This window comes from Pistacia vera, unplaced genomic scaffold (assembly GCF_008641045.1).
Source record: "Pistacia vera cultivar Batoury unplaced genomic scaffold, PisVer_v2 Contig111, whole genome shotgun sequence".
Taxonomy (NCBI): Eukaryota; Viridiplantae; Streptophyta; class Magnoliopsida; order Sapindales; family Anacardiaceae; genus Pistacia; species Pistacia vera.
The window spans coordinates 413,176-426,422 of NW_022195149.1; the positions used below are offsets into that span (position 1 = coordinate 413,176).

General features: G+C 33.2%; 1 protein-coding gene across 1 annotated transcript; it reads left to right on the forward strand.

The window, feature by feature from the left end:
• The first annotated feature begins 3,195 nt into the window (after positions 1-3,195).
• LOC116140575 (calmodulin-binding transcription activator 2-like) lies at positions 3,196-8,995 on the forward strand. The gene is made up of 6 exons (XM_031426196.1): positions 3,196-3,288; positions 3,508-3,981; positions 4,764-5,449; positions 6,484-7,060; positions 7,831-8,151; positions 8,675-8,995. Exons 1-6 carry the CDS (start codon positions 3,196-3,198, stop codon positions 8,786-8,788), a joined length of 2,265 nt encoding a protein of 754 aa, XP_031282056.1. The 3' UTR covers positions 8,789-8,995.
• Positions 8,996-13,247: the final 4,252 nt, after the last annotated feature.

Consider the following 13,247-nt stretch of genomic DNA (forward strand, 5'->3'; position numbering starts at 1 on the left):
TGTTATCAACTTATTAGAAAGTGATACCTTATTGCATTATTAGGTTTATCAAATTAGTCTTTGCATCAACAAACTTTATTGAAAACTTTATACTACAAAAGTAATGAAGATAATAACATCACCGACACTCTTGAGCTACAAACTTGTGATCAATATAATTCCATATTGACCAAAAATTTTGTAGCCATATAAAATTATGGAATGTCTATAATATCCTCCAAAACCTTAAAGTTAACGATTGCATAAACCTCCAATGGTCGTCCTGTTAACAGTCCTCTTGAGTAATACATTTAAGAGTCCTCAGTCATCTACTGATAGTTTTTTTTTTTTTAAATCGGGAGTGTCTTGAACTAACTTGCGTGCACCTCAACTAATCCCTGAAGTTATAAATCAATCTTTATCACTACTTTATATAGTTTTAACAAATTGAAATTGATTTATATAATTAAACAAAAAACTAATCATGACTTATAAGAATTCTATTGAAATTTGTATAAACATGATTGATAATTGTCACCTAAAATTTGAAAAATTTAATAAATAAAAGACAAATCGTCGGTGGATTAAGGACAAGCTGCAAGTTACACTGAATACCTTCAATAATACAACAATCCCATCCATTAGAAAATTGAAAATATCAAATGCCACGTTTCTGTTGTTAACTTTAATGCCAAATTGACATCAATATAAAGCGACCCTTTACCTTCTATAAGACTATTTCATATTCCCCTCAGATTATTTTTTTAAATCCTCTTTTGTACATATTATATGATCAAAATGGTTGTTGAAATTATTATAATTAAATAATTAGATATATAATCTCATATATTTTTTTTGAGATTTTATTAGCATGCGCATTAAATCTAATAGGTTTGATATTTTTATTCACGACTTTTCTAATAAAGGAATGTAATTTCTAACATTCCTTTTTAGTATTAGTATTATTTAAATGAAATAATTATAATTAAATAATTATATTATTGAATGACATTCTTCGTCGTTCAAAATAGAAGTATCAAATAATTTTATCTCAACATCTAATCAAGACCTGAATATCTTAAATATCTATAAAAGAATTATCACTATAACCTAATTATGAAATAGTGATGATGAGGAAATCGAAGATCGTTAACTCTAGTAAATGAGATGTGTTTTTATGATATTTAATTATTTAATGGATAGTTCATAAATTTCGTAAATGTCTCGGATCCGAATCACATAAATCAATCGCTCTAATATCATTATTGAAGATCCGAAAATTTTAATATTATACTTTTTATATTTTAAACAGATTAAATCGTTGATGTACCAGCAGCACAGCCTGCCATTATCAGAATTGAATTAATGAGAGTCAGGATTTATTGAAAATTATTATTATTATGATGAATAAATAAATAAAAATAATTAATATTAATTGTGAAAGAAAGAGGCAAGAAGGGTCCCAATCTAAGATACGTTTGGTCCAAAAATTAAAATAAAAAAGACAGGCCACCCGAAAAAGAGGCATCTTTTGACCCACTTGTTCAATTTTAATTTTTGCAATTAAATTAGACTATGCTCATCTGACACATTTCAATTCACAAATATCTCTGACATTCCTCTTGATTTTTTCTTCACATATCTTTGCATCTATTCTATTTCCCACTGAATTGGGTTAAGGTTTTTGGTTTCTTGCTGGGATTGTAACGTTTGCCCATTATAGTTAGTTAACGTTGATTATATGGATTAATCAAAACAATCACGGACCGATTTAATGGTAAAAGAGTAAAAGATAATTTAACATGATCGAGTTCTCACAATTACTAATAAGAGTGATTACTATAACTCTTATATAATTAGTAATTTTAGGATTCTGAAAAATCAATTAAAATATGCTGAAACTGATGTAAATACTTCTTATCATTAAAAAAAAAAAAAAAGAAAAAAGAGTTTGTCACCTGGCTATAATAAGTATAGGAAAAGCCTTTTGTGGAAGTATAAAATATTACTGATCAACCACTGTTATTTAATTAAGATTCTTCTAAACCTGATTACGCAGTTGGATTACATAAATAATATCTTTTATTTTCGATTATAAAATTGAAACACTCTGTGTAAGCTTTAGTTGCAGGATTCATTTCATAGAGATGACACCAACAAAACCAATTAATTAAAATCGATTCTGGTTTGATTAACTTGATTAATTAATTATAACACGTTCTACTGCGTTAGTTAAAATGAAATTGTCTTGGCAGACTATATATATATAGATATATATATCGTGCTGCAAACTGATAAAAAATTTATAATTAAAATATTAATTTTCTGTTGGGATATCAACGTTTGACCTAATTGAGATTAGTTATTTGAATCAATAATTAATTAATGTAATTCTAAATCTACAAGGTAGAGTAAATTAAGAAGGATTAGTTAGCTACTAGATTGGATTTGGGGTAGAAACGTAGAAATTAATACAGAAGTTTGTTCGTTAAATAAATAAAAAAAATATTAGTTATTTAATTATAAGAAGGATAATTTTTTTTTTTTTTTATGGGGTTTAATAAATATAATTGAAACGAGGTAAATTTAATTAACAAGGCCAAACTTTCGGTAGTACAAAATTAATAAATTGCATGCTGCCACTGCCGACACCTGGAGGAGCAATAAAAACAAAAGAATATACCTTATAAATTATTTATTATTTATTTAGCTGTANGATATATCTCTTAGTAATGGGTGGTCTATCAGTTGGCCACTGGATGTTAATTTAGGTCGGTATATGAAGCTGTTTTATTGTGCGAAATTGATTATTATTTTTCAACTAAAGACAAATATTGATTAAATGTTTCAAAAAATAGTTTTAATGACAACTGTTCTTGAACCTGTTTTGGAGAACAAATAACTTTGGGAGATTACACTATGAGATGTAAGCCAGATTGCTTCCTTGCTACAATATAGTCCATTTATATGGGTTGGGTTAAAATGCTCAATTCCAGCTGTTGAAAATTTTTTAATACTTTCATCTACCTGAACATTTATCTGCTCCGAATGTCATTTAATTTTATTTTCAGAAGCATCATGTATTAGGGATAAACAAACCACTGTCAGAGATTCCTTCAAAGACTAAAGTCTTATTTTTGCTACTTGTATTCATGTCAATTGCCAACTTACTGTCATATCATTGAACTTAAATTTGCTTCCAAAAATGAGGATGATATGATAAAAGTGCATGGTACCATTTATATGTTTGAACTGTTAAAGCAGCGCTTCAAGTTTACTAGGAAGGCAGTTCAATTCTTCATGGTTACTGTAAATTGAAAATTAGACTTTTGTGAACATGGAGCCCATCTTGAACATGAGTCAGTATTGAAAACAGTACTTTATGATTTATCATAAAATTTAGAATTGCTTGCATGGTACAATTTTATCTTTTTTAATTTATTTGATTATATTCATGTTCAAATTTTGTTTTCTTTTAATCTGAAATTTATAAGATTTTGTTGTTTTAATCTTAAATATTTTGTCCAGATTCCATTTGCTGATGATTCTTTGCACTTGTCAAATTGGAATCTCTGTTCAAATTTGGATTTGGCATATGATCCAGATGTCTGGTTATTTGACCAAAGTGCTCCTGAGCCACTTCGTGGTCGGCAATGTGAGCTGCCTGTACAGAACAAACTTATACTGGGAGATGTGGAATCTAGTTGTGAAAGTGAAACGCATAGAGAACGTAATATCAATAATGCTTTTTCTGTGAAACAAAAGTTACTGAATGGAGAAGGTGGCTTGGAAAAAGTTGACAGCTTCTCACGGTGGGTAAATAAAGAACTTGCTGAGGTAGAAGATTTGAATATGCAATCCTCCTCTGGTATTCCATGGAGCACTGTTGGATGTGAAAATGTTGTTGAGGATTCTTCACTGAGCCCCTCCCTCTCCCAGGATCAGCTCTTCAGCATAACTGATTTTTCACCTAAATGGTCCTACACAGATTCAGAAATTGAGGTATTGAATTATCTTTTATTTCTAGAACTGATTTGTCAACAAGTAATCTATATGCTATGAAGCAGACAATTGGTTTTTGCATTTAAATAGTGCGTCCCTTTGATTTTTTTAAGCTGCATTGTCAATTTTATAGTCCAAATAAGTAATTTGTAGATTGTAGATTTTATCCCTAAGTTGCATTGCACATTCGAATAATTTGTATAATTGGAGGATTTTTTTTGTCCAACTTTTTTCTGACATTAGTTTTCTTTCTTTTTTTCTTTTTTAATAAATTATGGGTTGATTTTATTTCCCCTCTGAGAAATAGCTAAGTCTTAAGTGACTCAATTTTGGGAAAGTATTAGATACCTACCTAAAATTACCAAAAGCCCCTGGCAAATACCATAAAATTCCTAGTAAATAAAAAAAGCCCCCAAAAATATAAAAAAAGCCCCTATAAATATATATAAAAAAAACCTTTTGGGAGGTGGTTGATACTTTGTGAAAATAACCATGGCGCTTGAGACTTGGCTATCTCTCAGGGGGTGAATGAAATAAATCCTTAATTACGTTTATATTTCTTCAGAAGTTTCTGAATGTGTTCCTTTCTTCCTTATTATGTGTTATTAGCTTGATTTTGTGGCAACTTTAGGATATAATACACACTATAACTACTTCTGAAAGTTTTTTATATTCTTAACTTCTTTCTATGTATATTATAGATTGAAACAGGTACCAATTTAATGTGGAAAAAGGGGAAACTTTTCTATTTCTTACTTTGTTGTGTTTAAACCATGTAACAGGTTCTGGTTATTGGAACATTTATGAAGAATCACAAAGAGGTAGCAAAATGTAACTGGTCATGTATGTTTGGGGAAGTTGAGGTTCCTGCAGAGATTTTGGCTGATGGGGTTCTTTGTTGTCGTGTGCCACCTCACACAGTTGGACAAGTTCCTTTTTATGTGACATGTTCCAACCGGCAAGCATGTAGTGAAGTGCGAGAATTTGAGTATATAACGGGCTCTGTTAAAGATGTAGTTATTTCGGATGTATATGGTTGTGCCTCAAATGAAATGATTCTTTATTTGCGTCTTGAGAAGCTCCTATCTACGGGGTCATTGAGTCTTCCAAATTATCTCTCTGAAAAATCTCGTGAGAAACAGAATTTAATTGGTAAAATCATTTTACTGAAAGAGGAAGAGGAACAGATGGTGGAGCCAACCACTAAGAACTTGTCCCAACATGGAGTGAAGGAGCAGATCCTTCAGAAACAGATGAAAGAGAAGTTGTATTCGTGGCTCCTTCGTAAAGTAATTGAAGATGGTAAAGGGCCTAGTATTTTAGATGATGAGGGGCAAGGTGTATTACATTTAGCATCTGCTCTTGGTTATGACTGGGCCGTAAAGCCAACTATAACTGCAGGAGTTAGTATCAATTTCCGGGATGTGAATGGGTGGACTTCCCTTCATTGGGCGGCATTTTGTGGCAGGCAAGTACCTCTGAGTTTTGATTTTTTAAATTTCTTTTAAATGTGGACTCCATTCTGTATGCAGTTAAAACAACTTATTTATATTTGGCTTAGACTTATAACTTTCTATCCTGACATGGAAATTGAACATAAGAATCTGATAAGGCAATAGTACATATTGAGGGAGAATCTAGATTTAAGTTTTCTAATTATTTTAGGAGTTTAAATAATTTATTACTTGTTCTGGTTAGATTTAATTTTCTTGTTAGGGTTTCTTATTTTAGTAGATTATATTAGTTATTGGAAGTAGACTCTTATTTCCTAATTTGTTTAGGAATGACCACTACATAGATAATAGGACTTTGGTTTTTAGATTTATGTCACTTCATTGATCATTAGAATAATGACTATTGTTTTCTGCCCTGCTATGTGTTTCAGTTCCATATTCCTCTTGTTATCCCCCTTTTCTTGTCCTTGCCTACATCACTATGTACTAGAAATCAGAGAAGCCATCTAATAGTTTTTTGTCGCATGCTGGATATTACAAAATGCATATCCTCCTACTCTTCCCCTTCTCTACTCCTCTGTTTGTCTCTCTTCCCTTCCAAAATATAGTAGCATACACACTTCGAGAACGCTTTCATACTAAAGTTCTCTCCCATGCTATCTAGCATATGCCCTAAGTTACCTTTTAAATCCAACACTTTGTTCTCAAAGCTGCACGTTGCTTTCATCATACTATACAGATTAATTATTTACAAATTATAAGAAGCTGGTTTTGAAACATCTTAAGGTTTAATGGCGTTTTCTGCTCGGCTTTTTGTTGAATTTCTTTGAATAAGTACTACTAACTCAAACTATTACAGGCTCCCTCACCACTGTGAGACGTTTTTAAATGTTAAGAAACCTAATGTTTTTTAGAAAATTTCTGAAAACATTGAGTTTTTTAACATTCGCAAATCTCTCGTGGGGCAATTTATATTTGCTGTTCAACTAAGCTAGAAATCTTATGTTATTAAGTGGTTGACTTTTGGTTAAATCTTTGTAACATTCAGAGAGCAGACAGTTGCTATACTTGTGTCTCTGGGCGCAGCTTCGGGAGCATTGACCGATCCCTCCCCAGAATTTCCTTTGTGTAGAACTCCTGCAGACCTGGCTTCTGCCAATGGACACAAAGGAATTTCTGGCTTTCTAGCAGAGTCTTCCTTGACCAGCCACCTCTCATCCCTTACAGTGAATGATTCAGCAGAAGATAGTGCCTCAGAAGATTCAAGGGCTCGAGCTGTGCAAATTGTTTCAGAGCGAACACCTACTCCAGTGAATGATGGTGATATATCAGATGTACTATCACTGAAGGATTCACTAACTGCAGTCTGTAATGCTACACAGGCTGCTGATCGTATACATCAAGTCTTCAGGATGCAGTCATTCCAGCGGAAACAGTTAAATGAGTTTGGTGATGACTTTGGTATATCAGATGAGCATTCTCTTTCGCTTGTAACAGCCAAGACACTCAAACCTGTACAAGGTGGACAAGCTCATGCTGCTGCCATACAGATTCAGAAGAAGTATCGTGGTTGGAAGAAGAGAAAAGAGTTCTTGTTGATTCGCCAAAGAATTGTTAAAATCCAGGTTTAGTTATCAGTTTCTCATGGGCTTTCTCTTATCTTTTATATTTTAATTTTTCCCCCAGAAATTAGTTATTTTTTTCCCCCTGTTGTGTTGGCTGTTTCCCGTTTGATTTTGCATGACAATTTATCCTGTCTCCAATGAATTTTAAGTTAGTGAAAAAGTGTGATTGAAGGGATGTTTGTGGAATGGAATTGTCTGCATCCTTTCAAGTTTAGATAATCATGGAGTCATCCTTAAGTTGTTACTACAATTGAGAGCATGGTTTAGGAGTTGAGTCAGGTTCTTTGGGCTATTTGACTGTTTGCTCTTCAAGTGTTCCCCTAGCAATGATTTTTTTTTTATTTTTGGTTTACTAGTCTGCTTAAATTTCTTGCACTATATGTTTTATTTATTAATAAAAAGAAAAGAAGCAAGATGGAGTTCTCTGTTCAATATTGACAATTTTCTTAAGGTATGTTGGTTTGCAGTTCGAAAATAATCTTCAAAATGTTAGGGTACAGTTGGAGTTTTCTTGTACTATTTAAGTTACTATCTGATTAGAAACAACAAAAAGGACACCTTTATTCGGAATTTAAACTTGTTCTTAGGATTGTATCAAAAACCATTCTTGAAATTCATGGATTTTTTTGCTTAAGAAGTTTATCTGGATTGTGCAACAAATCGGCCCTTGAGATTTTTTTTTCTTTTTTTCTAATTTTCTGCAGCTCTTAATATGTACATTTATGCATAATCATGAACATAAATTCTGACTTTTAACTTATCATGTGAAGGCACATGTGAGGGGACACCAGGTAAGGAAACAATATAAATCAATTACCTGGTCAGTTGGAATTCTGGAGAAGGTCATTTTGCGATGGAGACGTAAAGGAAGTGGTTTACGCGGATTCAGACGGGAAGCACTCAATAAGCAGCCTGAGCCTCAATTTGTGCCTTTAGAAGACGACTATGATTTTCTTAAGGAGGGAAGAAAACAAACAGAAGAAAGGTTGCAAAAAGCACTTAGTAGGGTGAAGTCTATGGTTCAGTATCCTGAGGGACGAGCTCAGTACCGTAGGTTGCTGACTGTTGTTGAAGGTTTCCGTGAGACCAAGGTATATGTACTTTTTTTTTTTTTTTTTTTTTGGGAAGTATTTTTTTCTTTAATTAAAATTATAGATTATATACTTTGGTTGCTGTTGACTTATTGTCCGGCATCACAAACACATTATTATTTTTTTTTTAAATTCTGTGACGGGTCTTGGATTGCCTCTCATTTAGTTGCTAGCTCGTCTGTGGATCTCTTAGGCCGCATTGAATCTCACTTAACTATCTCAGCCACCTACAAGCTTAAACATTTAGGAGTATTAGAATCGAGGGTTATATTAAAAGACAAAAGATTTACATATTTTCGATGCATCTTATGTACAAAAAGGCAAAATAAATAAATAAATTCCAATACATTGTAATGCTAAATTTTTTGTTTTCTAGCGTCTTTAATGTGTGTTCTAAGAGCACATGTTAAGACAATCCTAAATTAAAACCTCGGAATCATGTACTTCCTTAGGATTTCAGTATCCATCGTAATTGTTCTTACCATATCGTTAATGAAATGTTATTGGATTTGATTATTGGCAGGTGTGTGACATGGATCTAAGTGGTTCGGAAGAAATAATTTATGATGATGAAGAACTAGTTGATATTGACTCACTTCTGAATGATGATACTTTCATGTCTATTGCATTTGAATGAATGGCTGAGCTTTGCTTCTGTTGCCTGTACATAAATGGACGGATAGTTTCAGCTTTATGAAGGTCCTAACTTCATTCTGTCTGTAAATATATTTATGTAATCAATATGCTTATTATAATAATTTTAGGTATTTTTTTTAAAGAAGACATGCGGAGACACATAAATGAACAATTAGTTACCCCATTATTTAATGCTTTGTATTTTGAAGGAATAGGCCATTTATTTTGTTGAAGGTTTTATACACTATTTTATGTAGGTTATATACAAATATTTTACTACTTACTGGCGTTTGGATGGGGTTAATATTAGATAACTAGGATAATGTTTTTTAAATTGAGCAGATGATCGACCGCCAATTTGGCGTATGATCGATTGTATTTTTTAATACCGGAGGTTGCCAAAAGTCGCCATAATGACGTATGATCGGCTGTGCGAATGGTTTTAAAACCCAGACCGGCCCGGTCGGTTTAATCAATTGGACTGAGACCTGGGGCCTTCTCCGAGTCACTCTTTTTAACTGTTTCAAATTTAAAATATAACAAACACACCCTTGATTAATATGCATCAGTCCCTGAAGGTTTCAAATCTAGCAAACACACCCTCTAGCCAAATGCAAATCGGCAATGATCTCCCCTTTTTCGATGACCTTCCACCTTTCCTTACTGTCGAAAACCACCTTTTGAAATTCTCTGACGCTGTCACGCTTCATCTCCGGTCGTCGTGTGATGTTTCGTCGTCCACCTTCGTCGCATGATTTTTCTTCCATTTCCCGGCGTCGATCAGCCTTCTCCGGCATCGATAGGCTTCCTCAGCCACCGATCTACCTTCTCCCAAGCTCTCTTGCCGTCGTTCACGAAGATCCAGTCATCTCACCAAAAAAAGCCACCGCGACCATTGACTTCCACCACCGATCTGTCATTTTCTGGCAATGCATCTACTTGCTAGTTGCTGATTCGCCCTCCCCATCATCCGATCTACCCTCCGTGGTGTGTCGCCGCTACTTTCCCAATCGATCGTCGACTTGCATTTGGCCAAGGTTGTGTTTGCTAGAATTCAAACCTATAGGGTCTGATGGTATTTATCAGGGGTGTTTTTGTTAGATTTTAAACCTGTCAAACCATTGGTTCAACCGGCGGTCCAACTAGTTGGACCAGTTGAACTCACTATTTCAAAAGTTGGACTGGACTGGCCTGGCTGGTCCAACCAGTTGGACTGTGAACTGGTCATGTGTCTGGTTCGAGTCAGCATAAAACCCGCCATTACGCAATAAACCGTTTTAACCCGCCATTGGACCACGTGAAAAGTTCTGGACCGTCGGTCCAACCGGCCTGCAAGAAAAATCGGCCCAATCTGAAAAATGAAAAAAAACCCTAATTTATCACTTTCTCCCTTTGCGCTGCGTTGTTTCTTCTTCCTCAGTTCCTCTATGCGCAAAAAACTCTGAAAAAAGTTGAATGAAATCGTGAAAATCTGAAATCCCACACCAATCAAAACTCAATCTTGCAGAAATTGCAACCATTCCTTGTTGAAATTGCACCTATTCGTTGCTGAAATCGATCGCAACTCCAGTCTCTGAAATCGCGACGACGTCTTTCTCCCTCGCCGGAAATCGATGACGACCGGACGAAAACAGCTCCATTCCTCCTCTTGTCAACGATCCAGGTAAAAAACACATTAGCCAATCTTATTTGGTTATTTTCATGACAACCATTTCAGTGGCATTGAGTTAAAAAAAAAGAATATTTAGGAAAGAAAGAACCAGAATCCATGACCCTATTATTATGATTGTGTCCATTTCTTTTTTGATTGATTTTATGGTTGGGTTGACGAGTTATGAGTTGTGATGATCCCACATTTTGTATATTGAAACGAGCCCCCTCCATAAAGCTTTGAGAATTTTGAAAAGCACTTGTTCAAAAAGAGAGGGAATTTTAGTACAAAGCATTGATGATACAAGCTGTTCAACCCCAGAATGTTCAACATTCATAGGGCTTTGTCCACCACCAACAATCCATGAAAATGATACAGGCTTTGGATGCTTATTTGGTTATTTTCAATGAAATGAAATGGATCAAAAAATCAATTATCTGCTCTTAAGGAGTTATTTTGTACTCATTATTGGGTATATGTGAGTTGTTTTGCTGTCAACACATGCATTCATAATCGCAAGGTTTAAATTCTATGTGGGTGTATATTTTATGTCCGCTAATTTATAAGTTGTCTGATCCAAATTAGTAGACATCTTTTGTTGGGTTAAGTAGAACTGAGTTTAGGTTTCACACTCTGTTGTACAACCCATTGTTTTTCATTATTGAGTCAAAAGTGCCATCTTGAATAGCTGAATACTTGTGGTTTCTTTGTTGGATACATAGGGTACATTGTGCATTTATCATATGCATTATATTATTTTTCTATGCATAAAAACAAAATCATTCAATTTAGAATTTTTGGGTATTAAGTATGATAATAGGATCTGTTGTTGGATGCCTCTAATATTCTGTAAGGATTTGATCACTTACAACCTTGGATTTGAATTTAGGCATTTGCTGTCATTGCTGCTTCACCACTTCACATAGATCTCTCATGTGTTTTGGAGCATGTAATCACAGAGTTGACGGCATTCCTGCGAAAGGTATGGAAGTTTGTTTATTTGCTGTTGAATTGAAGATATGTCTACAAAAGTACTGACTTCTCTCTTAACTTGGGNTATAGAGAAGTTACACTGCTATGGATTTGTATTTTGAACTCACACTTATTTCTATTCATGCTCTGTATATTTATACAACCCGAGAGGCCTAATTTTAGGCATTCAAAGATATATAACTGAAAAATAAATTTACAATCATAACTGAAAAATAAATTTACAATCACAATAAAAACAGTATTTACATAAAAAATAAAAAACTGATCCTAGAATCATGAGAGGCACAGCACAAAATCTGTTGATGTTAATGGTGGCAGCTGGGCTAGAGTTGTCACTGGTTTGGCGCTTGAGTTGTCACTGGTTTTTCTTCAATTGCCTTGATAATGGCCAAAATGTGGCTGTGAAATGACCACAAATTTGGCCATGAAATGGTCAGCGTTTCATAGCCGAAGACCTAGCCATTTCACGGCCAAATCTGTGGCCGTTTCACAGCCACATCTTTGGTCGTGAAACAGCTAGATATGTGGCATTGCCAACGGTGGTGGCTGGCTGCCGACAGTAGCTTGGGGTGGGTATGAGTATTTTTGTTAAGTTTAAAACGTTTTTGGTTGTTAGGGTGTTTTTACTAAATCTGCAAAGTAGAGGGTAAAAATAAATTATTCAAAAAATAATAATAAAAAAATACTGTTATATTAATATTTAAAAAGGAATTTAATAATCTATAATTCTATATAACATACTCACCTATTTATCTTTTCAATCAAACATATTATTCACCAATTTATTCCAACTAATCAAACATAATTTCTAAATATTTTCAATAATCTTTAAGGTGATCTTTTATTCCATTACTATAATATCCTTTATAATAAAATATTATATGATCCAAACGCTCTCACAATGTTTTCTGAGTCCAGGAAAGAAGTAAACACAATCAAGAAAATAAATTTAAAATAGGAGAAATAATAAAAATACATTGGAGGTGTTTTTACTATCTCCATAAATTCAATTCACAAAATCAAATTTTCAATGTCAATTTTTTATTAATTTTGTATGAGGTTTGATTTGATTTCTATAATAATTAGACATTATATATATTTTCACTATTTGAGTATTGGTCACTCTCAAAAAAGAAACAAGAAAAAAAGCACCACATTTAAAGTTCTATCCTAAAATTTCTATGTCGGGTTGTGTTTTATGTGATGTTATCATGTAAATGATTGACATGAACAAAATAGTGTAGGGATGGGCATCATACTTGCCCTCGCGGGACCAGCCTCGAACGAGGCAGAGTTTTTTTCGAATTATTCAGGGTTTGGGTCTGGACCCTCGACTTTGAGGATGGGCTGGGGACAAGATTGGTCTTCCCCTACCCTACCTTGGCCCGAATTCCCCGACCTGGCTTGTACAATATATATAAGTTTAATTTTAATCATTTAATCCTATATTAATTTTAATAGTTGAAAATCAATCAATGAAGTCATAAATTATGTAAGAACAAATTATAATTGTATAAATATTTTATGAAATCATATACAAATAGGTAATAAATAAAACTAGATGTAAATAGGTAAATAATATATACAGATTTGAATACATAAATTATTATAATATCTTATCTATTATCTATATATATATAAATATAGATATATATATATATTATATATATATATATATTATATATATATATATATATATATATATATTATATATATATATATATATATATATATAAGTGTTAAAGATATGATACAAAAGTTATACATATACATTATATATGTTTTATATGTATAATGTATATAACGATATATGTTA

Bases quoted from the DNA above. Each gene is read 5' to 3' on its own strand.
- LOC116140575 (XM_031426196.1), top strand. From the start codon at position 3,196: ATGATAAAAGTGCATGGTACCATTTATATGTTTGAACTGTTAAAGCAG. The intron at 3,982-4,763 runs GTATTGAATTAT...ACCATGTAACAG, and splicing joins ACACAGATTCAGAAATTGAG to GTTCTGGTTATTGGAACATT. The intron at 8,152-8,674 runs GTATATGTACTT...GATTATTGGCAG, and splicing joins AAGGTTTCCGTGAGACCAAG to GTGTGTGACATGGATCTAAG.